The sequence below is a fragment of the Entelurus aequoreus genome, linkage group LG12 (genome assembly GCF_033978785.1).
Source record: "Entelurus aequoreus isolate RoL-2023_Sb linkage group LG12, RoL_Eaeq_v1.1, whole genome shotgun sequence".
Lineage (NCBI taxonomy): Eukaryota > Metazoa > Chordata > Actinopteri > Syngnathiformes > Syngnathidae > Entelurus > Entelurus aequoreus.
In genome coordinates this window covers 68,844,213-68,871,008 of record NC_084742.1, presented here as the reverse complement: position 1 = coordinate 68,871,008, position 26,796 = coordinate 68,844,213, and the positions used below count along the sequence as shown (strand labels likewise).

Genomic DNA, 26,796 nt, shown 5'->3' with positions numbered 1-26,796 from the left:
ACCAAAAACAACACAGTTTTTCGGCATTTTGGAGGCAGAATGACGGGTTTAACCAGCGTAGGTTGACAGGTTAAAGAGTAATGGCAACGGTTTGTTTTCAACGCCAGTCTGGTTGCTGTGGCTCGAAGAACCCGTATGTAGCTCAGTTGCCCGGATGTCGGCCCTCACCCTTTATTTGTGTAATCAATGAACAAATATAGCCAAATCAATGACAGCCATTATGTCATATTAATTTCCACCAATAGAGTAATATCTGTGTAAATGTAATTATAACAAAAAGGCAGTTAAAAAAATAACCATAGCAACGTGCCAGTCTTTTGAACGACTCCTTGAGAGGACCGGCTCCTCAACATCCGGCTCCCTTCAACGAGCCGTACAGCGCATGTGTAAAAGATAGGAGATCATCTGACGTTAAAGCATGTGTGTGTGTGCATTCTGCTCTCCTTTAACTTGCCATCTAGCGTCAAGTTCAACTACTCAACGGCGGTAAAGTGCATTTTCTAGTCCGTGTCGGACAACTTGGCTCGCAGCAGTGACGTCAGGACTTTAGCCGTTTACAGCCAATACGGATGTGACGTCATTATTTGAGTGCGTAGGGCTTTAACGGGAGTGTGCTAGGTTATGACCACCGAGGCGTGCCGATTACAGTTACGTAAACCCCCTATAACCAATCATGTATACACTAATCTGATGAGAGTGATTGCTTCAAGATTTATTTTAAAATGATACTTTGGGGTAAATACATGCCATCGGTGACTCACCGATTAGACTGTAGTGGTAGGGTAGGTGATTACAGGGGTGTACGGTTTACCGACGGTGTACGCTGGTGTTGTAACCAAGCGCTTCTCGTGTGTCGCTTGCCTCCCATTTTGGGTTTTTCCAAGGTGGGCGGGGCTTGTAGAGAGGCGTTGCCGCATAGTGTATGACTGGCAGATACATATATAATATATATACATATATGCTGCAGTACACTTACATTGCGCACTTCCCTCTCGCACCCACCTCATAGTCACCATAATAAGGAGCATAAAAGATGGCTAACTACATCCACGTACCCGAGGAGGCGCCGGCCGTGCCTACAATGGAGGTTAGGGTGGAGGAGAGCGACTACAGGAGCGGCGCGCTCAGTCTCATGAAGGAGCTCAGACCCAACTGGAAGCCCTCAGAGGTCAAATTGAAGGTACACTTTTATTGTCTTGGTAAAAATGACATTTTACTTCCAATTTACTGCTGCCCAAATACGCATTTATGCTAGCTGACTTGCAGCATTCAAGCTAGCTGCCGTCACGCGCTTGCTTCCTTCCAAAAGCATCAAATGACTTGGAATTTACTGCTTTATGTGTGATACTTATGTCTTTTTATTATTATTATTATTATTATTATTATAGCCAAGGAGGCGAGGCGCTCATTTGCAGACTGTTTAATCACATCTGCGTCACTTCAAGTCACGACCAAACCAAACCTCGCGAGATTTGGATGAAGCTTGAGTATTAGCTACACAATATAATAACATACATACACATCTTCCAAGGCACTGTTTTTCAACCACTGTGCCGCGGCCGTGAGATACAGTCTGGTGTGTCGTGGGAGATTAACTAATTTCACCTATTTGGGTTAAAAATATTTTTTGCAAAGAAGTAATTATAGCCTGCAAATTATGTGTTGTTGTTGAGTGTTGGTGCTGTCTAGAGCTGGGCAGAGTAACCATGTAATACTCTTCCATATCAGTAGGTGGCAGCAGGTAGCTAATTGCTTTATAGATGTTGGAAACAGCAGGAGGTAGTGTGCAGGTAAAAAGGTGTCTAATGCTTAAACCAAAAATAAACAAAAGGTGAGTGCTGCTAAGAAAAAGCATTGAAGGTTAGGGAAGGCTATGCAGAACAAAACTAAAACTGAACTGGCTACAAGGTAAACAAAAACGGAATGCTGGACGACAGCAAAGACTTACTGTGGAGCAAAGACGGCATCCACAATGTACATCCGAACATGACATGACAATCAACAATGTCCCCACAAAGAAGGATAAAAACAAAGTAAATGCGGGAAATATCGCTCAAAGGAAGACACGAAACTGCTACAGGAAAATACAAAAAAAGAGAAAAAGCCACCAAAATAGGAGCACAAGACAAGAAGTAAAACACTACACACAGGAAAACAGCAAAAAAGTCCAAATAAGTCAGGGTGTGATGTGACAGGTGGTGACAGTACACCTACTTTGAGACAAGGGCTATAGTGATGCATGCTTGGTTATGCTTTAAAGTCACATCCAACAATTGGATGTGACAACGACTTTTTACTGCCAACTGAGTTTCGTTTTTTAGTGATTTCTGCTGGTGGTGTGTCTCCGCATTTTTTCAACGCAGAAAATGTGCCTTGGCTCAAAAAAGGTTGAAAAACACTGAGCTACACAATATAACAACATATGCATGGCTTGTTGTCATAATTAACAACAATTAGGGTTAGCTAAACCAACTTTATAACTCCACAGTGACGTTTTGGTGAATTTACACAATTGAAACAGTACAAAAAGAATGAAATTGTAAATTAATAATACTAACAGACACTCGTAAACGTGTTAGCAAATGTTAACAAGGCTAGCTTTGTTACATGACGATAGCACGTACAAATATGCATGACAACACTCCTACAGACATCACACATGGGAGCTTTTAGTAAGTAAGAATTGCTTTAGTTATATTGTAAAACTTACAAACATTGTGTGGAGTAATGGAAATAATGAATTTGAGTAGAAATGCTGTGGACGACTAGAAGACTGAACAGCACTTCTACTTCCGGCTGAAAGCTCAGTCTAAAACAGAAGGACACCGCAGCACCTGTATTGGGAAAACCTCTCAAAGATGGTGCCATCGCACATCAATAACACATCTGTTCAGTGTCTTTGTTTATTTTTAAACTATTTGCATTATGGCCGTCAGCGAAGAAAAATCTGTAAATTAGCCACACCGTCTTATAACATCTCAGAATGAGATGTCAATTTGTTGACGTCTCTTCAACCTCTTGATTTTTTATACATTTATTTTTTTTACCCTGACTTTTTCACACTGAATTTTAAAACACTGACTTTAACAAACATATTTTTTAAACACACATTTGCTTGCAAATTTGTATTCAATGGAATTGTCAGCAAAGTTTGATGTAAAAAAAAAAAAAAAAAAAGAGCTCACAAAATTCAAACGCAAAAATTTAGTTACATATATTCAGTGTAAAAAAAAAAGTTTGTAAATAAGACAACAATTAACATCCAAATCTGAGCATTTTTCTCTTTATTTGGGCCTTGAAGTGACTGTAGGCATGTGTGCGCTTCTAGAAAGAAGACTGAAAACTGTTGCATAACAGTCGACTCTGCATAAAGTGTGGTTAAGCTTGAAGAGTGTGTCATCTATTTAACATGATCTATGCAGAAGATAAATAATAGTTTTCCTACAGAGGTTTGCATCCCTGCCCCTCTTTTTTTTTCCCTGCCTCGTGGAAAGCAAAGCAGTTTTTGAGTGGAAGCAAGCGTTGACATTCTCAGACATATTCTAACCCTCAGACAATGAGCCCTGCTGTGGGGGAGTGGGGGTGTGGTACAATCAGGATGGGAGTTGGTCACGCGCCCTCACCCTCTTTTCCCATCTTCATCAATGACCGCAACAACAAAAAGGGAACCTCAGCAAATGCCAATCATTGGTGCCAAATGAAAAATCAAATTCCTGTCATTCTCAGTCTATCCCTCATACAGGGAACAATTAGGGCTGGTATGTGGACACCCTCCCGCCTCACAGAAAGGCTCCAAAACACAGATGGTTTAGCTTGAATGAAGGCCAACAAGCGTCCTTGTTTTGTGAAGTTGTGTAACAAAGAGATAACGGAAGGTTCCACAACTCCAGTTCTTCACAGACGGCATCACAAACAAGCTGCTGGGATGCTACGTGGGCACAGCCCTGCAGGATGTGGTCCTGGTTCGTATCTATGGCAACAAAACGGAACTTTTGATCGACCGTGAAAACGAGATCAAGAGTTTTCGCGTCCTGCACGCGCACCGCTGCGCCCCGCGCCTCTACTGCACTTTCAGCAACGGCCTCTGCTACGAGTTCCTGCAAGGGACGGCCTTGGAGCCCGAGCACATTCGCAGCCAGCCCATGTTCAGGTACTCACACACTCTCCCTGTTCTTGCTTGGCCATTCCTTTACATGCCATTTGTCTGCTTTCCCAGGCTCATTGCCAGGCAGCTGGCCAAGTATCACGCCATCCACGCTCACAACGGCTGGGTGCCCCAGTCTGACTTGTGGCTAAAGTTGGGCAAGTACTTCTCACTCATCCCTAAGTACTTCACCGACCCTGAGCAGAACGCAAGGTACGTACTACACTGACATGACAGTACTGGTATGCCTTTCACACCTGACTCATAAATGATAGCGATATAGCTGAAAACTGGATCACAATATACATTTTAGAAGAACAAAGAGTTTTCCATATATTAGCCGCACTGGACTATAAGTGGCAGATATCTACAATGTGAAATGAGTTATTTACACACAAATATTCTGTAATTGTTTATTTACATACCTTGAATGTTTCCACACAGTGTCTGTAACACAGCAGTAAAACAGCTGATCAGACAAAACAGAAGCTGCGCAAGCTAGCTCTCCAGTCAGCTAAACAGACTCAATAACTCCACGCTGACGTTTTAGTGAATTTACACAATTGAAACAGTACAAAAAGAATGCAATTGTAAGTTAATAATAAACGTGTTAGCATATTAGCTAATGATGCTAACTTTATTACATTATGATAGCAGGTACAAATATGCATGAAAACACTCCTACAGACATCACACATGGGAGAGTTTAGTAAGTAAGAATTGTTTTAGTTATATTGTAAAACTTACAAATGTTGCTTGGAGTAATGAAAGTAATTAATTTGAGTAGAAACGCTATGGACGACTAGAAGACTGAACAGCACTTTTACTTCTGGTTGAAAGCTCAGTCTAAAACAGAAGGACAGTGCATCACCCGTATTGTGTAAACTTCTTAAAGATGGTGTCATCGCACATCAATAGCACATCTGTTCGGTGTCTTTGAGGTTTTTTACACTATTTGCATTATGGCCGTCAGCGAAGAAAAATCCGTAAATTAGCCGCACAGTTTTATAAACCACGGCTTAAAAATTGTGATTTATAGTCCGGAATTTACGGTAATCCGTTCCAAATAATCACAATTATAACCACAACACATATTTGCAGAGAAACATGCAGAAAATGATACAAAACAAATACAAATGATTAATGAAATTTTACATTGAATGCCGTATGTATAGCTCGGTTGGTAGAGCGGCCGTGCCAGCAACTTGAGGGTTCCAGGTTCGATCCCCGTTTCTGCCATCCTAGTCACTGCTGTTGTGTCCTTGGGCAAGACACTTCACCCACCTGCTCCCAGTGCCACCCACACTGCTTTAAATGTAACTTACATATTGGCTTTCACTATGTAAAGTGCTTTGAGTCACTAGAGAAAAGCGCTATATAAAATATAATTGATTGATTTTTGGGGAGGCGGAGCAGGACACTAGTGGTCACTTCTCTGTGCTTCAGCGTGTGTTTTTCTGTGTTTTTTTCACCTTTTGACAAATGTCCGTTTTGCTAACTCATAATAAGTTTAAAAAAGACAACCGAGCAGTGTGGAAAGAAGGAGAGAATCACTGTGGAGTGAATTATATTTATATAGCGCTTTTCTCTGGTGACTCAAAGCGCTTTACATTGTGGAACCCAATATCTAAGTTACATTTGTAAAGCAGTGTGGGTGGCACTGGGAGCAGGTGGGTAAAGTGTCTTGCCCAAGGACACAACGGCAGTGACTAGGACGGCAGAAGCGGGGATCAAACCTGGAACCCTCAAGTTGCTGGCACGGCCACTCTACCAACCGAGCTATACCGCCCCACAATTTACAACAAACTATTTGCAAGAAACTCATTAATGGCGCTCACAAGTATGGAAGAATCGACGAAGCAGGCTTTTTACCACAGCAAGTTTTTAATTGTGATGAGACCTGACTTTTCTGGAAAAGTATGCCAGAGCAGACTTATTTCACAGCTGGAAAGATGTTGTACACATGTTCCTGTCCGCTCCTTTCTCGTCAGCTCCTCCTTTGCCGTTGTTAATGTAAGTGGATTTAACTTGACTAAATGTTGATTGTTGTGTAAAGTTAAGGATTTTTGTGATTTCTGATTGTTTGTAATGGCACCGACGGGACCTCTGCGCAGCGTACACAGAACCGTTTAGCTTGTCGTCGTTGTTGTTTCGTATTGCTAATGAAGAGAAAGTTGAGCCATCACCTCCTCGTTATGTTTGTTTGGCATACAGTACTGTATAGCACTTTATATTGTGTACAAACATTCACTAAAATATGGACTCTTGTCCAGGCTGGAACCCATTATTCATATTTACTATGTTTTTATGGAGACATTTGCTTTACAATACTAACTTTTGTATTTACGACCCCTGTTGAAGAAGCAATGAAGTACATTAAGTGGAAGTTCCGCTGTGTTTTGGGAATGATGTATGGCCGTACTAGCATGTTAGCCAAGCTGCCAATCTGTGACTGGTGTGTTCCAGGTTGAACACGGAGGTGCCCAGCCCACGCTGCCTCCGTGAAGAGCTGCTGTGGCTCCAGCAGAGCTTGTCAGTGCTGGGCTCCCCCGTGGTCCTGTGCCACAACGACCTGCTGTGCAAAAACATCATCTATAACCAGCAGGCAGGTGAGTGTCCTCTGCGCGCACCTGCATTCTTTTTTGAGGCTTGACTTTGTGTTGTGAAGCATCATGCGCTCAGGTAGGAATGAAGTGCACTTCCCCCACTCCTCCTCACACATTTCACTCATTGCTGCTGTTTGTACTTGGCTGTAGATCAATACACCAAACCGGTTGGGATACATTGTTTCCAAATCTTCATGTACACCCTTTAACTTCCTGGGTGTTTATACATATTTGTTATCACACACCTTTTTACTTAGAAAATGTACTGGCAATGGCAGGGAGCTACAGGGTGTAATGTGGGCGGGGCCCTTCTCACAGCTCCTTGTGTGTAGCCTCTCTCCCTTAGGACCGTCAGCCTGCGCCGCCTTGCCCTGGGGAGGCAATGGAGAGCCACAAACTTCACCTGTGGTGGGGCCCTTGTGTGTAGTGTGCCTTATCACCATGGGGCCCTCCAATGCTACTCAGCCACAACTTGCCCTTCTCTTATTGCTAGGCTTTTTTTTAATAGCATGTCAGGTGGTTTACATTTATAGCCACATCTTACCAAGCTGAAACCTGCTTCTGCAGATCTATACAAACACATACATCATCTGGCAAGAATTTAAACCTCCAGAAGCTTCTATGAATCCATGGTTTTGTCCGTCAAACAAGGGTTCATTGTTTCTGCCAAAACATGTAACTGTAAGCATTAAACGCTAGAGATCGACCGATTATGGGCGCCGATATTTGGCTTTTTGACGTATCGTATTTTCCGGATTTTAGAGCGCACCAGCACAGTGTATATATAGGCCGTACCCCCTAAATTTTAGAAGAAAAAAATAATTTTCCGCCATTAGCCGCATCGGACTACAAGCCGCAGATATATATGTTGTGAAATTAGTTATTTACTCAGATTTTGTAAATGTTTATTTACATACCATAATTGTTTCCAGACAGTGTCTGTAACACGGCAGTAAAACGGCTGATCAAACAAAACAGAAGTCATGGTCATGGACCCACTAGCTGCACAAGCTAGCTCTCCAATCGGCTAAACAGACTCGATAACGGTGACGTTTTGGTGAATTTACTGAGGAATTTGTGAAACTGAAAAAATACAAAAAGAATACAATTGTAAGTTAATAATACTAACACAGACACTTGTAAACATGTTAGCATATTAGCTAATGCTTATTCATTACATTACGATAGCACGAAAACACTCCTACAGACATCACACATGGGACGCTTTAGTAAGTATGAATAGTTTTAGTTGTATTGTAAAACTCACAAATGTTGCTAGGAGTGATGAATGAAGAATCCATACAAGTAGAAACGCTATGGACTGCTAGAAGACTGATATACTTCTGCTTGAAAGGACTGAATGGAAAGACACTCACTGCATTGAGCGAAAACAATAACAAACATGTGAAGTGTCTTTGCTTGTTTTTGTTTTTTCAAACCTATTGCAAGAAAAATCCATAAATATATTAAAAAAGTAGCGCCATATAGTCGGGAATTTACGGTATGCACATGTGATACCAGTATTTAGAAATTGAAAATAATAATAATGAGTGAAGTAGATAACAGCCAGTACAGTGCTGGTTGATTTGTCCACAATAGCCGATAAATACATTAAACGCATGTTTTTTGGTAGTGACGTGAGTCCACTGCCACTCACATCAACATCGCGGGTGACAACATGCAAAGTATGGGAATATTTTCTCCTATTCTTGGTCAAATATGAATATATTGCTGAAAAGGAGGAATGTTGGACAGTGCGGTCAGTAAGATTGTTAGCTTGTACCTTGCTAGCGAGCTAACAAGTGTGAGACCAAGTTGTGTGAAAACTTGGTTTCACTATCATTTTAGCCAAAGTAAACCAGCTACATCAATTATAGTACTTTTTAAAGCAGCCTAAATTTGCAATGCAATCAAGAAAGGCACAATAATAAAGGTTAATACACACTCACACACACACTGTCCTTACTTGTGTATGGACAAAAGTTTAATAGTTATTTGTATTTTTGTAACAGCCTAATGAATAGCATAATTACAGTATAAATAAATATTTATGAATGAATTAGTCATCTTTGTTGTTAGTAAGCACATGCCTAAAAATATCTTAAGCTGAATTGAAAAGTTGATGGCTAATTTAGAGCCATGTGTACGCTTTATAATCCGTCGACTAATCGTTAGGATAGTTGATGACTAGTGGACTAACAAAATAGTCCTTAGTTGCAGTCCTGTTGTACAGTTTGTCTCCTCTGCTTACCTGTCAAAACTTTACATTTTTTGCCAGTAAATCCTGGTTTTGTCCTTCTTTCCTGGCGTCTTCCTGGTTCCGTTCAGTTTGTTTGTGCTAATGCCGCGATCAAGCCTCCATTTGCAACACTCAGAGTGGGTTCATTAAAAGAGTTTCCTCTTCCGCGATTCATTCACATAACATCACCACAGAGATGGCAGACAGTAAAGATATCTCTGCCAGAAATCCAAACGTTGTGTAAACATTTTGACAAATAGGAGATGATTATGTAAGTAAAGAAGAGAAGGCAGCGGCTCACACATTCTCATACTTTCTGTAACATCCAGGAAGAACCATCTTAAAACATGTCTCAACTATAATCTCCCTTAAGGAGCCCAGAATTGTTTTATTTCAATGTTTGCAATATTTCAGAGTTCCTCACGGGAAAACCTTACAATGTATTACAGCCACAAACTGCTATAAAATTGTAATAAATGGAGTAGATGGCAAGTTATTGTAATGTAGAATTTTTTATTTTTTTAAACAAATTTTTCCTTGACATTTGCCATATGTAGAAATGCAACTTCAAGCCTAGTCCAGCTGTCAACTGACATATAGGGCTCGACCGGCCACGTGATTTTGCAATGCATTGTGGGGGCTGGGTGGACGCACTTGTTTGATTGAAAATGGATTGCACAAAATACAAAAATCAAAGGACTGTACCGAGACAAACTGTACCCTAGTTCGAAGACTTGCTGCCTGGAGAAATATAATTAAAATAGTCGTGGAATTTGACTCCTATGAGCTATGATCACGTCCGATGGACGAGTGATTTGAATCATGTAAAAGTCCCGCCAGTCTATATCTCGTCAAAGGAGTCCGTTTTTTTTTTTTTTTACCAGTGAAGAATGTCAGAATGCAAAGTATGTTAAGACACATTGTGCTTCCTTCAAATGTTGTGTAATCTAGGGTTTTTATCTCTTATGTGAGGTACCCCGGCCATGTTTCCTCGAAAAAACAAGCCCATGTTTACTTTTAAATACTTTGATCACTGAGCTACCTCTCTGAAAATAACTCATTCATTTTTGTGCTCACCGTGACTAAAAGTAAACAGACATGCTTTTTTGTTGTTTGTTGCCCACAGCTAGCTTGGCTAAAGCTAACAGCCTACTAAATGGAACTGAATAGAACACGGCAGTGTGCAAATTCTGTGAACAGCAACATGTACCAGGTGATGGTGTTAAAAGTCATGTTTGATGGTCCAGGCTTTCATTGTCTCTTTATTAGCTTCATATCCCCACTTCCTTTGGCTTTGCATTTAGCTGAAAATGAGAAAAATCTCACCAATGTTTTTTTTTTTTTCATAAAGCTATCATGACCACGATGGTGGCAGTTATTGATGCCACAAGTTCGCCTCATGTTTTCAACTTCTTATAGAAAGAAAATAAGTAACTTAGAGTAGCATTAGAGTGGAAAAACAAGTTGACTTTATATGCTTAATTGCTCCTATTGTCACAGATCATGTGACTGGGGTCCTCATCTCTCATAATGGCTCTGGAATCTCTGAGGTTGATACTATTTTGATCATATCTATTTACTCCCAAACTTTGGAAGTCTTTTAGTGTCATAAATCAGATATATATGATAATGGCTTCAATATAGGGGCAACTTGTGGTTCAACTCTCCTCTTACTTTAAGCACAGGGTTTTGTAAATAGCTATTCGGAGTCCAGCAAAACCCACGATGCATTGCTTTTGTGTTGACTATTGTTTAAATAAGTTTTACTGCAAATGAACATCGGTTAAAAACCCTATCGGTGGATCTCTATGCTGTTTCAGGCTTGACCGTAAGATGTGGCTCAAGATGTATTGCTAAGAGCAACATATGGAGGAAGTGTACATGGTTGTTGAATTGTGTGACGAGCTTTAGGAAGCCTCTGGTCCATGACATGGTTTGCAGGAAAGGACTGAGCATTGGAGGTGTGTTAGTGGCTGACAGCCAGGCCAATATTGTCAGTGAGAGAGTGAGCATGTGTGAAAGATGTTTGCCCCAACCTTTTCATCTGCTGCACAGGGGGGCTATAGCCACTGCCTGGAGGTGTTCAGTTGGACCCCCACTCCGCCTGGTAACCCATCTCAAAGTGTTTCTCTCTAGTCCAGCACAGCTCATGTTCCATGTGAATGAAACTAAGAGCCCCATTCATTTGATTGAATTCAAAGTCATTCTGTCACAACTGGACATGTCAAAGCAAGGGTTTGTATTTTGAGATCTAGACTGCATGCCTCTAACTGCACTGTACAATTTGTTCTTTCTGCTCCTCCTGACTTGATAAAACCTGCCTCTCTTATGTAACTCTGCCCAGTGGGCGGGGCTTCTTCTTTTCACATCACCTAAGGGCCTGTTTTAGTAACTACACCGCCTTTATTGTCCCAGCTCCACATTCTGGTCAAACCGGCCTGTTCCCCGTTTCCTGCATGTATCCAAAGCAAACATTCTCCCTGTCACTTCCCTCTCCTGCTTCGCTACACTACAATCCCTGCAGAATACACACTGTTAGCAGCTGATAACTCAGTCTGTCACACATGATAAAAAACAAAAAAAAAGCCTTCCTCAGCGTTAGCTAGGATGAATTTTGGTGGTCTCAAAATGCAAACTCTTTCTCCTTGACCCCTTCTCTACAAAGGCCGGCTGATTTTCCGGCCGCTCCAGTTGGACAGGAACCAAGTCAATCCCTAGTCTTACATTCTGAGTTATCAAAAGGGATACTCATTTTTAAACAATGCATCATCATCATCATCATCATCATACTGGATGTGCTTCCCTTGTCTCTGCCTAAACAACACTGCTTCTCCTTGCAGGGAACGTAAAGTTCATCGACTACGAGTACGCTGGCTACAACTACCAAGCCTTCGACATTGGCAACCATTTCAACGAGTTTGCTGGTAAGTTGGCGGAAGCTGTTTGCCGAAGGTGATCCAGGATTCACATCCAAATCGCAATTTTTACTCATTCCGATTTGAAATTGATACAAACATTTTAAAGATTCAATTAAAGAAATACTTTTTTGCTTTTTTTTATTAATACATTTTTGGGGCATAAAAATATTAAATTATTATTATTATTATTAAATATTATTTAACATTTTCAAAGAAAAGTCATTTTTTGGTGTGATAATAGATGATAAAATGAAGTGGAAACCTCATGTAAAAAATATACAACATAAAGTAGCAAGAAACATGTCAATAATGAACAAAGCAAAATATGTTCTGTTGCATAAATCACTTCACATTGTCTACTATTCACTAGTGTTACATATCTGACTTGTTGTGTAGAAATATGATGAAATAATGACTTAAGTATACTTATTCACTAACTGTTGCATAAATCACTTCATATTGTCTACTATTCACTAGTGTTACATATCTGACTTATTGTGTAGAAATATGATGAAATAATGACTTAAGTATACTTATTCACTAATTGTTACATAAATCACTTCATATTGTCTACTATTCACTAGTGTTACATATCTGACTTATTGTGTAGAAATATGATGAAATAATGACTTAAGTATACTTATTCACTAATTGTTACATAAATCACTTCATATTGTCTACTATTCACTAATGTTACATAGCTGACTTATTGTGTAGAAATATGATGAAATAATGACTTAAGTATACTTATTCACTAATTGTTACATAAATCACTTCATATTGTCTACTATTCACTAGTGTTACATATCTGACTTGTTGTGTAGAAATATGATGAAATAATGACTTAAGTATACTTATTCACTAACTGTTACATACATCACTTCATATTGTCTACTATTCACTAGTGTTACATATCTGACTTGTTGTGTAGAAATATGATGAAATAATGACTTAAGTACACTTATTCACTAACTGTGTTACAAAAAAGATCAGTTATAATAATACATAATGTTAGATATAGAGAACATACAAACACTTTATTATTGAATCACAAATGTTGAAGTTCAATGATTTGCAAACATGTTAAATGATGCAAACTATAACCTGCTGGCCAAGAATGTACAACAATTCTTCTCAACAAAAGAGGAGAAATATAACCTTAGAGAAAAATGTAATTTAAAACATTTGTATGCACGTACACCACTTAAAACCTTTAGTATATCTGTATGTGGAATTAAATGATGGAATGGATTAACCAAAGAAATCAAACCAATATGATTCAGTTTAAAAGACTGTTCAAACTACAAGTGTTCACAACATAATTTATGATGAACATCTTGAAGATCATTTATGTATTTAATATTTGTTTACTTAATATGGTATATTATTTATTTATTCACTGTTGTGTTACAGAGAACAAGGAAATGGGATAAAATTGTTATGGTATAAAAAGGGGTAGGATTAAATAAGCTCTGCTTCTTCCTACTCCTTTTTAGACGTGCTGTAATGAAACATGTGATGATGACATTGTATCTTATGTATGTTCCACTTAAACTGAACTGAACTAAGTATTGTCTTGTCAATTGCTTTTTACATTTCTATCTTAAATATTGTCAAGTGGTGGTGTGAGTCTTCAGACATTAACCATTCGGTTCACAATCCAATCCATGGAGCACAATGGAAACAAGCCTTTTGGCTTTTTGTGCCATCCATTTGACTTTTTAAAGCATTACATGGATTCCATTCTTTAGGATGTCAATAAACTTCTCAATCAATCATTCAACACGATTCTTGATTCAAACCCATTCTCACAAAGTATATTATTTAGTATAATAATTATATTGAATCATTTTAAAGGCCTACTGAAATGAAAATGTCTTATTTAAACGGGGATAGCAGATCCATTCTATGTGTCATACTTGATCATTTCGTGATATTGCCATATTTTTGCTGAAAGGATTTAGTAGAGAACATCGACGATAAAGTTCGCAACTTTTGGTCGCTGATAAATAAGCCTTGCCTGTACCGGAAGTAGCGTGACATCACAGGTTGAAAGGCTCCTCACATTTGCACATTGTTTACACCAGCAGCGAGAGAGATTCGGACCGAGAAAGCGACGATTACCCCATTAATTTGAGCGAGGATGAAAGATTCGTGGATGAGGAACCTGAGAGTGAAGGACTAGCGTGCAGTGCAGGAGGTATCTTTTTTCGCTCTGACCGTAACTTAGGTACAAGCTGGCTCATTGGATTCCACACTTTCTCCTTTTTCTATTGTGGATCATGGATTTGTATTTTAAACCACCTGGGATACTGTATCCTCTTGAAAATGAGAGTCGAGAACGCGAAATGGACATTCACAGTGACTTTTATCTCCACGACAATACATCAGCGAAGCACTTTAGCTACGGAGCTAACGTGATAGCATCGTGCTTAACTGCGGATAGAAACAGAAGAAATAAGCCCCTGACTGGAAGGATAGACAGAAGATCAACAATACTACCAAACCCTGGACCTGTAACCACACGGTTAATGCTGTACCGCCTGGCGAAGCCTAGCAATGCTGTTGCTAACGACGCCATTGAAGCTAACTTAGCTACGGGACCTCGACAGAGCTATGCTAAAAACCTTAGCTCTCCACCTACGCCAGCCCTCACCTGCTCATCAACACCCGTGCTCACCTGCGTTCCAGCGATCGACGGCGCGACGAAGAACTTCACCACGATAATCGGTGCGGTCGGCGGCCCGGAGACGGAAGAAGTCAACCCAGACAGGTGAGGACAGCGGTGCGGCGGCAGACGGCGTTGTAGCTTTTGACGACAACCCGGCCGCCATCAGAGTCGGCAAGAAACATATATTTCCCCAAAGTTACGTACGTGACATGCACATAGCAGCACGCACGTACGGGCAAGCGATCAAATGTTTGGAAGCCAAAGCTGTACTCAGGGTAGCGCGTCTGCTATCCATCTCAAAGTCCTCCTGGTTGTGTTGCTGCAGCCAGCCGCTAATACACCGATCCCACCTACAACTTTCTTCTTTGCAGTCTTCATTGTTCATTAAACAAATTGCAAAAGATTCACCAACACAGATGTCCAGAATACTGTGGAATTTTGTGGTGAAAACAGACGACTTAAACTGGCCACCGTGCTATCCCAAAATGTCTGCTTCAACGCGTGACGTCATCATACCGAGACGTTTTCAGCCGGAAGTTTCCCGGGAAATTTAAAATGTCACTTTATAAGTTAACCCGGCCGTATTGGCATGTGTTGCAATGTTCAGATTTCATCATTGATATATAAACTATCAGACTGCGTGGTCGCTAGTAGTGGCTTTCAGTAGGCCTTTAAAACAAGTTACAGGTTAGAAAACTTCCTAAAAAACGTCTTTTAAAAATGGATTTGTATTAAAAAAAACAAAAAATATTTTTAAAACTCACTAATGATGACAAAGATGAACAAAAATGTCATTAATAAGCCCCAAATTCTGAAAACTATTTCAATTGTATACAAATGTAAAAAGTAACGTATGGTATTACTTTCATTAGTTATTTGCTAACAGATGTTTATTTCTACGATTGTTTTCTCTTTCTTTGTTATAATAGTTGTTACTAATCTTGGATTACTGTCTGTAAAAACAAGTTTTCAATCCACGTTTTGAAAAATGATAGATTGCGTTTCCAGTATTCATACTGTTGCATTTCTGAAAGATGGATTGTTATGTGTGAAATTTTGTATCAAACAAAATAAAAAGTAAAAAACTTTTTTTTTTCAAATCGATTTTTGAAAATGATGAATTGATTTAGTTAGAATCGAGATGAATGACAATCGCGATTTGGATGTAAATCAATTTTTTTTTTTTTGCCCACCTCAAATGTAAAGCTGGGATTGTGTTGGTCTATTTTCTTTTATTACATTAACACTTTTGTGATTTTTATCAATTAAATAAAAAATATATATAATTTTTTTAGATAAGTTTTTAGTCGTATAAATAGTATGTCAGCAGCCAAGAGGAGCTTTTGTAACCTGCAGCCTGTTTTTAGTCATATGGTCAATAACACATTACAAGAGTGGGAGGGTGAGGTAAAGATGCCCACTCTGTTTTTAGTCATGGATATAGTCAATAACACATTACAAGAGAGGAAGGGTGAGGTAAAGATGCCCACGCTAATGTTTTTAGTCATGGATATAGTCAATAACACATTACAAGAGTGGGGAGGGTGAGGTAAAGATGCCCACTCTAATGTTTTTAGTCATGGATATAGTCAATAACACATTACAAGAGTGGAAGGGTGAGGTAAAGATGCCCACTCTGTTTTTAGTCATGGATATAGTTAATAACACATTACAAGAGTGGAAGGGTGAGGTAAAGATGCCCACTCTAATGTTTTTAGTCATGGATATAGTCAATAACACATTACAAGAGTGGAAGGGTGAGGTAAAGATGCCCACTCTAATGTTTTTAGTCATGGATATAGTCAATAACACATTACAAGAGTGGAAGGGTGAGGTAAAGATGCCCACACTAATGTCTTTAGTCATGGATATAGTCAATAACACATTACAAGAATGGAAGGGTGAGGTAAAGATGCCCACTCTGTTTTTAGTCATGTATATAGTCAATAACACATTACAAGAATGGAAGGGTGAGGTATAGATGCCCACTCTGTTTTTAGTCATGTATATAGTCAATAACACATTACAAGAATGGAAGGGTGAGGTAAAGATGCCCACTCTGTTTTTTGTCATGTATATAGTCAATAACACATTACAAGAATGGAAGGGTGAGGTATAGATGCCCACTCTAATGTTTTTAGTCATGGATATAGTCAATAACACATTACAAGAGTGGGAGGGTGAGGTAAGGATGCCCACTCTGTTTTTAGTCATGGATATAGTCAATAACACATTACAAGAGTGGAAGGGTGAGGTAAAGATGCCACTGTAATGTTTTTAGTCATGGATATAGTCAATAACACATTACACGAGTGGAAGGGTGAGGTAAAGATGCCACTGTAATGTTTTTAGTCATGGATATAGTCAATAACACATTACACGAGTGGGAGGGTGAGGTAAAGATGCCCACTCTGTTTTTAGTCATGGATATAGTCAATAACACATTACAAGAGTGGAAGGGTGAGGTAAAGATGCCACTGTAATGTTTTTAGTCATGGATATAGTCAATAACACATTACACGAGTGGAAGGGTGAGGTAAAGATGCCCACTCTGTTTTTAGTCATGGATATAGTCAATAACACATTACAAGAATGGAAGGGTGAGGTATAGATGCCCACTCTAATGTTTTTAGTCATGGATGTAGACAATAACACATTACAAGAGTGGGAGGGTGAGGTAAGGATGCCCACTCTGTTTTTAGTCATGGATATAGTCAATAACACATTACAAGAGTGGAAGGGTGAGGTAAAGATGCCACTGTAATGTTTTTAGTCATGGATATAGTCAATAACACATTACAAGAATGGAAGGGTGAGGTAAAGATGCCCACTCTGTTTTTAGTCATGGATATAGTCAATAACACATTACAAGAGTGGGAGGGTGAGGTAAAGATGCCCACTCTAATGTTTTTAGTCATGGATATAGTCAATAACACATTACAAGAGTGGAAGGGTGAGGTAAAGATGCCCACACTAATGTTTTTAGTCATGGATATAGTCAATAACACATTACAAGAGTGGGAGGGTGAGGTAAAGATGCCCACTCTAATGTTTTTAGTCATGGATATAGTCAATAACACATTACAAGAGTGGAAGGGTGAGGTAAAGATGCCCACTCTGTTTTTAGTCATGGATATAGTCAATAACACATTACAAGAGTGGAAGGGTGAGGTAAAGATGCCCTCTCTGTTTTTAGTCATGGATATAGTCAATAACAAGACTGGGAGGGTGAGGTAAAGATGCCCACTCTAATGTTTTTAGTCATAGATATAGTCAATAACAAGACTGGGAGGGTAAGGTAAAGACGCCCACTCTAATGTTTAAGATGGCCACTCTAATGTTGAGTCTCCTCCCCAGGCTTGAACGAGGTGGATTACAGTCGCTACCCAGACAGGGGGTTCCAGCTGCAGTGGCTGCGCTCCTACCTGGAGGCCTACAATGAGCACAAGGGTGTGAGCACGCAGGTGACTGACACCCAAGTGGAGCTCCTTTACGTGCAAGTCAACAGATTTGCCCTGGTGAGTCTTTTTATGCACAGACCATAACTGCGGTAAAACTCCCCACAGTTTATTCAATCAAAGTCATGGAAAAAAAGGTGATGGATAACCAGACTTGGATCAAATGTGGGACTAGACTAGCGTTTACTTGCTAGCTGGCATAAATGATAACATAAAAAGAAGAGACATATTTCCCCATGAAAAAGGTGAACTTGTACAAACACATGACTGTCTAAACAAGTAAGATTTTAAACTAGAGGCTGTGCTGTCTTCATCCCCGACAGTAGAGATGTGAGTCTTTGAGTCAATGATGACACCCCATTTCTTACTTTTTTATGGACATGCAGATATTGTCAGCCATCAACCACGACACTGGAAATTTAACAGTATTTCGATTGTAGCAGAAATAGGCTAAAGCGCCCCCCGCAACCCCAAAGGGAATAAGCGGTAGAAAATGGATGGATAGATCAACTTTTTATTTTCAATTTAAAATATTTTGACATTTGTATAATTTTTTAAAGTGTATTTTTTATTTAATTTATTTGGATTCTCTTTTCTGTTTCATTGTTCTGTATGTAGTAGTTGAAATGTACACACACCAGATAGGGTAGTACTAGTCACTTTTTATTCTTTATACTCTGTGCATTTTATTCTTACTTATTATTTGTGTCTTGTTAAAATGTTCCTGTGCTACAGCGTTTTTGGAGTAAGGGAAAATTCAAACTAGTGATGGAAGTAAGGCACGGCCTTATTGAATGTTTACAATGAAAACAACACAAATGTACGCTACCGTTCAAAAGTTTGGGGTCACCCAAACAATTTTGTGGAATAGCCTTCATTTCTAAGAACAAGAATAGACTGTCGAGTTTCAGATGAAAGTTCTCTTTTTCTGGCCATTTTGAGCGTTTAATTGACCCCCCAAAAGTGATGCTCCAGAAACTCAATCTGCTCAAAGGAAGGTCAGTTTTGTAGCTTCTGTAACGAGCTAAAGTGTTTTCAGATGTGTGAACATGATTGCACAAGGGTTTTCTAATCATCAATTAGCCTTCTGAGCCAATGAGCAAACACATTGTACCATTAGAACACTGGAGTGATAGTTTCTGGAAATGGGCCTCTATACACCTATGTAGATATTGCACCAAAAACCAGACATTTGCAGCTAGAATAGTAATTTACCACATTAGCAATGTATAGAGTGTATTTCTTTAAAGGCCTACTGAAATTTTTTTATTTTTATTTAAACGGGAATAGCAGGTCAATTCTATGTGTCATACTTGATCATTTCGCGATATTGCCATATTTTTGCTGAAAGGATTTAGTAGAGAAAATCGACGATAAAGTTCGCAACTTTTGCTCGCTGATAAAAAAAAAAGCCTTGCCTGTACCGGAAGTAGCGTGACGTCACAGGAGCTAGTATTCCTCACAATTCCCCGTTGTTTACAATGGAGCGAGAGAGATTCGGACCGAGAAAGTGATGATTACCCCATTAATTTGAGCGAGGATGAAAGATTCGTGGATGAGGAACGTGAGAGTGAAGAACTAGAGAGGCAGTGATGGACGTATCTTTTTTCGCTCTGACCGTAACTTAGGTACAAGCTGGCTCATTGGATTCCACACTCTCCTTTTTCTATTGTGGATCACGGATTTGTATTTTAAACCACCTGGGATACTATATCCTCTTGAAAATGAGAGTCGAGAACGCGAAATGGACATTCAGTGCCTTTTATCTCCACGACAATACATCGGCGAAATGCTTTAGCTACGAGCTAACGTGATAGCATCGTGCTTTAACTGCATGTAGAAACAAAAAAAATAAACCCCTGACTGGAAGGATAGATAGAAAATCAACAATACTATTAAACCGTGGACATGTAAATACACGGTTAATGCTTTCCAGGCTGGCGAAGGTTAACAATGCTGTGCTAACGACGCCATTGAAGCTAACTTAGCAACCGGACCGCACAGAGCTATGCTAAAAACATTAGCTCTCCACCTACGCCAGCCAGCCCTCATCTGCTCATCAACACCCGTGCTCACCTGCGTTCCAGCGATCGGCAGAAGGACGAAGGACTTCACCCGATGCGTTTGGCGGCCCGGAGACGTAGGAAGTCAAGGTGAGGTCGGCGACTAGCGCGGCTAGCGCTCCAACAAAGTCCTCCTGGTTGTGTTGCTGTAGTCCGTTGCTAATACACCGATCCCACCTACAACTGTCTTCTTTGCAGCCTTCATTGTTCATTAAACAAATTGCAAAAGATGTCCAGAATACTGTGGAATTATGAAATGAAAACAGAGCTTTTTGTATAGGATTCTACGGGGTACCATAACTAACGTTACTCTGACTTCGTCACGCGCATACGTCATCATACCGCGACGTTTCAGCCGGATATTTCCCGGGAAGTTTTAAATGTCACTTTATAAGTTAACCCGGCCGTATTGGCATGTGTTGCAATGTTAAGATTTCATCATTGATATATAAACTATCAGACTGCGTGGTCGGTAGTAGTGGCTTTCAGTAGGCCTTTAAAGTTAAGACTAGTTTAAAGTTATCTTCATTGAAAAGTACAGTGCTTTTCCTTCAAAAATAAGGACATTTCAATGTGACCCCAAACTTTTGAAAGGTAGTGTAATTCTAGCCAATATTTCACACTCATTTCCTCCTATAGAGTAATATTTGTGTACATTTAAATGATTCTGATCCACATCTATTCATAATTGGTACTAGTAGTGATTGTTTCCTTAATTAAAAAAAAAAAACAGCTAGAAGATGATATTTTAACACACAAAAAAAAAATAATTAGGCTCTTATTAAGCCAGAACAATATTTATGTTTCCTCTGCCAAGAAAGTCTATTTATTTTAGGTGTTTTAATCAAAAAAACCTTGCTTAAAAGATTTCCATTTGAGCACATTCAATAATACCACAATAATGATCACAATAACTGCAATATACAATGTATTAGGGTTGTACAGTATACCTGTACTAGTATAGTATCGCGGTACTAATGATTAAAAAATGGTACTACACTCTGTTTGAAAAGTACTGCTTCCCATTTATTCATTTTTTTAACGGGCATGGCGGCGCGCTGTTGTCACGTGGTGACATTGCTGGTTTTACAAGCAGAGGAGCATGTTGGGCAGTGCACACACACAGAGTACTTACAAGCAGACAGTGTGTAGACAGAAAAGGGAGAATGGACGCATTTTGGTGTAAAGATAAAGGTCAAGTTATAACACTGAAACACCCTCAGGAAGAGGGTGCTGAATGTAAGCAAGTGCAATGGGTGGACCGACACCTGACATCCACTGTAATGATACCAAGTACAGGAGCGTATCTAGTCCATACTACTATGATTACATCGATATTTCTTAACGTGACAAAATCTTTGTTGCTTTTTAAAAAAAGTTATATTATGTTTATAAAGTCGTAAATATGTCCCTGGACACATGAGGACTTTGAATATGACTACTTGGTATCGGATCCATACCTAAATGTGTGGTATCATCCAAAACTAATGTCAAGTATCAAAGGAGAAGAATAAGTGATTATTACATTTGAACAGAAATGTAGATAGAACATGTTAAAAGAGAAAATAAGCAGATATTAACAGTAAATGAACAAGTAGATTAATAATAAATTTTTACAGTTTGTCCCTCATAATGTAGACAGAATAATTAATGACACAATATGTTAGCCACACAAATAGTCTTGGATGTCAGGAAGGAGACGAGAGGTCACTTCTGGCTTCTTATCTTGTCATTTCATGTTTGCTACACACACGTGTTGTTTACTAAACACCTCACATACTGTATCTCCTCCAGGGACAAATATGGATTACAATGTATAGCAAAATAGAATCAAATATTCATTATAACATCATTGTGATGCTATAGTGCAACTATAGAATGTAAGTAAACAAAAAGGTGAATCTAACACGACAAACAGGGTACTACATTTAGGGATGGCTACCAAATCCGGACCCGACCAAATCCCGCTGCTCCTACCTGGCACCGATGCACCTAGAATCCAACAGTGCCATGTTTCGGTACCTGGGTTGTGCGTGCCGTCATGCCCGACTCTTCGTAATTGGGGACTAGGCAGTCACCCTAGCAGCACTGAGAGCGCACTCACACAAACTATCACTAGGTAATGTTGCAATTTTCAATGCCAACAAAAAAAATTTACTCATACGCTCTAACGTAAGTAAAGTAAGGCTCCACTTTTCTGAAAATAACACTAGCATTATGCTACGATACATGTTCATCCCATACAAGCTGCACACGGACTACTCTCAAATATAGCCAAGTTGACTTTCTCTGAGTAATGTGTCTGAAGCATGGATGACGTGTGTGTCCCTTTAAGAAGAAAACATGTGACCGACTTAGGAAGCACTCCTACTAAGTGAAGTCAAAGGAGTGAGTGGCCTGTTGGATGTCACCATCATGGATGTAAATGTCAGAAATAAAACTAATGATGAGGAGTAAAATAAAATAGAATTATAAATAATGATGATGAGTAAAATAAGACGGAAGTAAGAAGAAGCAAACATAATAACATAGAAGTAAGTCAAATGAAACATGATCATGTAGCAGCAAATAAAGTCAACATTCTAGTCTGGACTACACTTGTGCATTTCATATTTCTCTCTTATTTATATTTACATTTGTATACATATTTATATTTCTCTCATATTTATTGATATTTACTAGCTAGTAATTGTTGTTGTAGTCATTTATTTGTCAGATGAGTGTTATGACATGCAGTGTCAATGCAGCTAGTGAGTGTGCCACACCCTCACTACTCTTTACACGCCCTCAGGAAGATGTGTAGATATGTTGTGTGTGTGTGTGTGTGTGTGTGTGTGTGTGTGTGTGTGTGTGTGTGTGTGTGTGTTTGCGTGTGCGTGTGCGTGCGTGCGTGTGTGTGTGTGTGTGTGTGTGTGTGTGTGTGTGTGTGTGTGTGTGTGTGTGTGTGTGTGTGTGTGCAAACACAAGTGTCACTTGTTTACTGTCCAGAGGAAAAGTGTTGTGTTGCCATGACGACTAATCCTTGTCTCCTCTTGCAGGCCTCACATTTCTTCTGGGCTCTCTGGGCTCTCATTCAGGCCAAATTCTCCACCATTGACTTTGACTTTTTGGAGTAAGTTCAACTAAACCACCTTATTGGTTTTTATTTGACACTGAACGTATTGCATTTGAATGTAGTGACATGTTTACATCAAAGTAGGATCAAAATAGTTGATTTACTGCAGAATAGTTTTTTAATTATGAATCCTTTTTAGTTGAAGAAAATGTTTTTTTTACTTGTGAAATGTTTTTTTTTAATTGCAGAAAATTATTTTTGTTGCTTACGAATTGTTCTGTTAATTGAAGAAAAATGTTTTTATACTTGAGAATGTTTTTTTTACTTGAATATTTTTTTTTTTTACTTTAGAATTTTTTTTTACACACAGATTTGTTTAACCTACAAATCATTTTTTTAATTGAAGACATTTTTTTTGTACGTGCGAATCGTTGTTAAAGAAGAAAAAAGTTTTATCATTTTAGTAATTGAAGTAAATTGTTTTATTTGCAAATCGTTTTTTTAATTGAAAAAAATTGTTTTAAAAATCTTATTTTTAGTCTAAGAATGTTTTCTTACTTGCCAATCGTTTTATTATTGAAGGAAATTATTTTATTCCTTGCTAATCCTTTTTTTACTTTCAGAACATATTTGTTTTACTTACAAATCCTTTTTTTTTTTTTTTTAATTGAAGATATATTTTTAAACTTTTTAATTGAAGAAAAATAGTTTTTACCTGCAATTTAAAAAAGAAAAAAAAAAGGTTTATTTTCTTTGCAAATCTTTTTTTTAATTGGGGAAAAAAAAGGTTTACACTTGAAAATCATATTTTACTTGCAGAAAATAGTTTTTTTTTTATACTTGTGAGTGGTTAAAAGCATGTTTGTGTTGATGAACTTTTGTCACTAATTCAATAAAATTGCATATCATTTGTCAGCATAATCTGAGAAAAAAGTAGATAAATAGATGTTGTTGTTGTTGCAGGTAGATAAATAGATGTTGTTGTTGTTGTTGCAGGTAGATAAATAGATGTTGTTGTTGTTGCAGGTAGATAAATAGATGTTGTTGTTGTTGCAGGTAGATAAATAGATGTTGTTGTTGCAGGTAGATAAATAGATGTTGTTGTTGTTGTTGCAGGTAGATAAATAGATGTTGTTGTTGTTGTTGCAGGTAGATAAATAGATGTTGTTGTTGTTGTTGCAGGTAGATAAATAGATGTTGTTGTTGTTGCAGGTAGATAAATAGATGTTGTTGTTGTTGCAGGTAGATAAATAGATGTTGTTGTTGTTGCAGGTAGATAAATAGATGTTGTTGTTGTTGCAGGTAGATAAATAGATGTTGTTGTTGTTGCAGGTAGATAAATAGATGTTGTTGTTGTTGCAGGTAGATAAATAGATGATGTTGTTGTTGCAGGTAGATAAATAGATGTTGTTGTTGTTGCAGGTAGATAAATAGATGTTGTTGTTGTTGCAGGTAGATAAATAGATGTTGTTGTTGTTGTTGCAGGTAGATAAATAGATGATGTTGTTGTTGCAGGTAGATAAATAGATGTTGTTGTTGTTGCAGGTAGATAAATAGATGTTGTTGTTGCAGGTAGATAAATAGATGTTGTTGTTGTTGTTGCAGGTAGATAAATAGATGTTGTTGTTGTTGTTGCAGGTAGATAAATAGATGTTGTTGTTGTTGCAGGTAGATAAATAGATGTTGTTGTTGTTGCAGATAGATAAATAGATGTTGTTGTTGTTGTTGTTGCAGGTAGATAAATAGATGTTGTTGTTGTTGTTGCAGGTAGATAAATAGATGTTGTTGTTGTTGCAGGTAGATAAATAGATGTTGTTGTTGTTGTTGCAGGTAGATAAATAGATGTTGTTGTTGTTGTTGCAGGTAGATAAATAGATGTTGTTGTTGTTGCAGGTAGATAAATAGATGTTGTTGTTGTTGTTGCAGGTAGATAAATAGATGTTGTTGTTGTTGTTGCAGGTAGATAAATAGATGTTGTTGTTGTTGCAGGTAGATAAATAGATGTTGTTGTTGTTGTTGCAGGTAGATAAATAGATGTTGTTGTTGTTGTTGCAGGTAGATAAATAGATGTTGTTGTTGTTGTTGCAGGTAGATAAATAGATGTTGTTGTTGTTGTTGCAGGTAGATAAATAGATGTTGTTGTTGTTGCAGGTAGATAAATATATGTTGTTGTTGTTGTTGCAGGTAGATAAATAGATGTTGTTGTTGTTGCAGGTAGATAAATATATGTTGTTGTTGTTGCAGGTAGATAAATAGATGTTGTTGTTGTTGCAGGTAGATAAATAGATGTTGTTGTTGTTGCAGGTAGATAAATAGATGTTGTTGTTGTTGCAGGTAGATAAATAGATGTTGTTGTTGTTGCAGGTAGATAAATAGATGTTGTTGTTGTTGTTGCAGGTAGATAAATAGATGATGTTGTTGTTGCAGGTAGATAAATAGATGTTGTTGTTGTTGCAGGTAGATAAATAGATGTTGTTGTTGTTGCAGGTAGATAAATAGATGTTGTTGTTGTTGTTGCAGGTAGATAAATAGATGTTGTTGTTGTTGTTGCAGGTAGATAAATAGATGTTGTTGTTGTTGCAGGTAGATAAATAGATGTTGTTGTTGTTGCAGGTACGCTCTGGTGCGCTTCAAGCAGTACTTCAAGATGAAAGCAGAAGTGACAACGTTGAGCCTTCCAGAATAGAGGACACCACCACCCCCACCACCACCACCACCACCACCACTTCCTCCGCCACTTCCTACTGCTCTTTCTGGCCCCCACCCTGCTGTACAAGCATAGAGCGCCCCCTGTGGTGCACATGGGAAGTCACTGCTAATGTGAAGCCTGGCAGACACCAAAGGAACCTGGCACAGGTGAGCCAACACTAATGGCATCGCTGCCATGGCAACCCCCCAAGCCACACAAAGCAGAGTTTAGTTTGGCAGCATTATTTAGTCCAAGAGGAGTCTGGCATTCCAGGGTTTAGTGGAAGCAATGTGAAGACTAACAAGGAGGGGCTTTTATTCCACTCACTTCTCTTCCAAGTCATGTGACCTGTAGTCTACTTCCTGGCAGTAGTGATGATGTTTACATCACTTTCTCATCTTCGCTGTAGTATAATGTTTATAATGTACATTATTGCTCTTTCAAATGTGCTTTTTTTTTTAAGTGAGATGTGAAATATGACTTTAAATACTGTAAACAAGCTTGAGAAAATTAAAACTTGTATTTACTCTTACATCTTTGTCTTTTATTTCCACATGAGCATTTTCTGTCCTAGGAGACAAACTCTACTTACTACAGATTGTCCCAAGTGTGGCCCAACAATACTTTATTGCACAACTACATTTATAGTGAATGTCATTGTGTCACTGTCGGAGTTCCACGGACCACCAAGGACTGACATGACTGGAGCAGTTTTGACTTGGTTTTATTATTTCAATAAAACGTTAGTGCACGTCGGGTCGCTTTTCAGCTCCTTCCTCTTCCCACTGCTCGCTCTTCCGGTTGCTTTTCAGCTCCTTCCTCTTCCCACTGCTCGCTCTTCCGGTTGCTTTTCAGCCGCCCTCGTCGTCTCCGCCTGCCTCTCGCTCTCCTCCGCGCCGCATCCGTTGCTGGCTCTCCAACTCCTTCTCTGCCCTCGTTCTTGGCTGCCGCCC

The 26,796-nt window shown here is 38.8% G+C and overlaps 1 protein-coding gene and 1 pseudogene across 1 annotated transcript; one reads left to right on the top strand and one right to left on the bottom strand.

Annotated features, from left to right (window-relative positions):
* The window catches only part of LOC133661311 (transcriptional activator protein Pur-alpha-like), a 3,463-nt pseudogene extending 3,393 nt beyond the window's left edge, over positions 1 to 70 (bottom strand).
* An 847-nt stretch (positions 71 to 917) lies between these two features.
* On the top strand, positions 918 to 26,375 carry LOC133662487 (ethanolamine kinase 1-like). Its single transcript, XM_062066532.1, has 8 exons — positions 918 to 1,180; positions 3,891 to 4,150; positions 4,217 to 4,357; positions 6,611 to 6,753; positions 11,830 to 11,913; positions 17,936 to 18,096; positions 23,138 to 23,211; positions 25,768 to 26,375. Exons 1-8 carry the CDS (start codon positions 1,034 to 1,036, stop codon positions 25,838 to 25,840), a joined length of 1,083 nt encoding a protein of 360 aa, XP_061922516.1. The 5' UTR covers positions 918 to 1,033; the 3' UTR covers positions 25,841 to 26,375.
* The last annotated feature ends 421 nt before the right edge of the window (positions 26,376 to 26,796 follow it).

Coding starts and splice junctions, on each gene's coding strand:
- LOC133662487 (XM_062066532.1), top strand. CDS start 1,034: ATGGCTAACTACATCCACGTACCCGAGGAGGCGCCGGCCGTGCCTACA. Junction 4,358..6,610: donor GACCCTGAGCAGAACGCAAG/GTACGTACTACA, acceptor GGTGTGTTCCAG/GTTGAACACGGAGGTGCCCA. Junction 6,754..11,829: donor CATCTATAACCAGCAGGCAG/GTGAGTGTCCTC, acceptor TTCTCCTTGCAG/GGAACGTAAAGTTCATCGAC.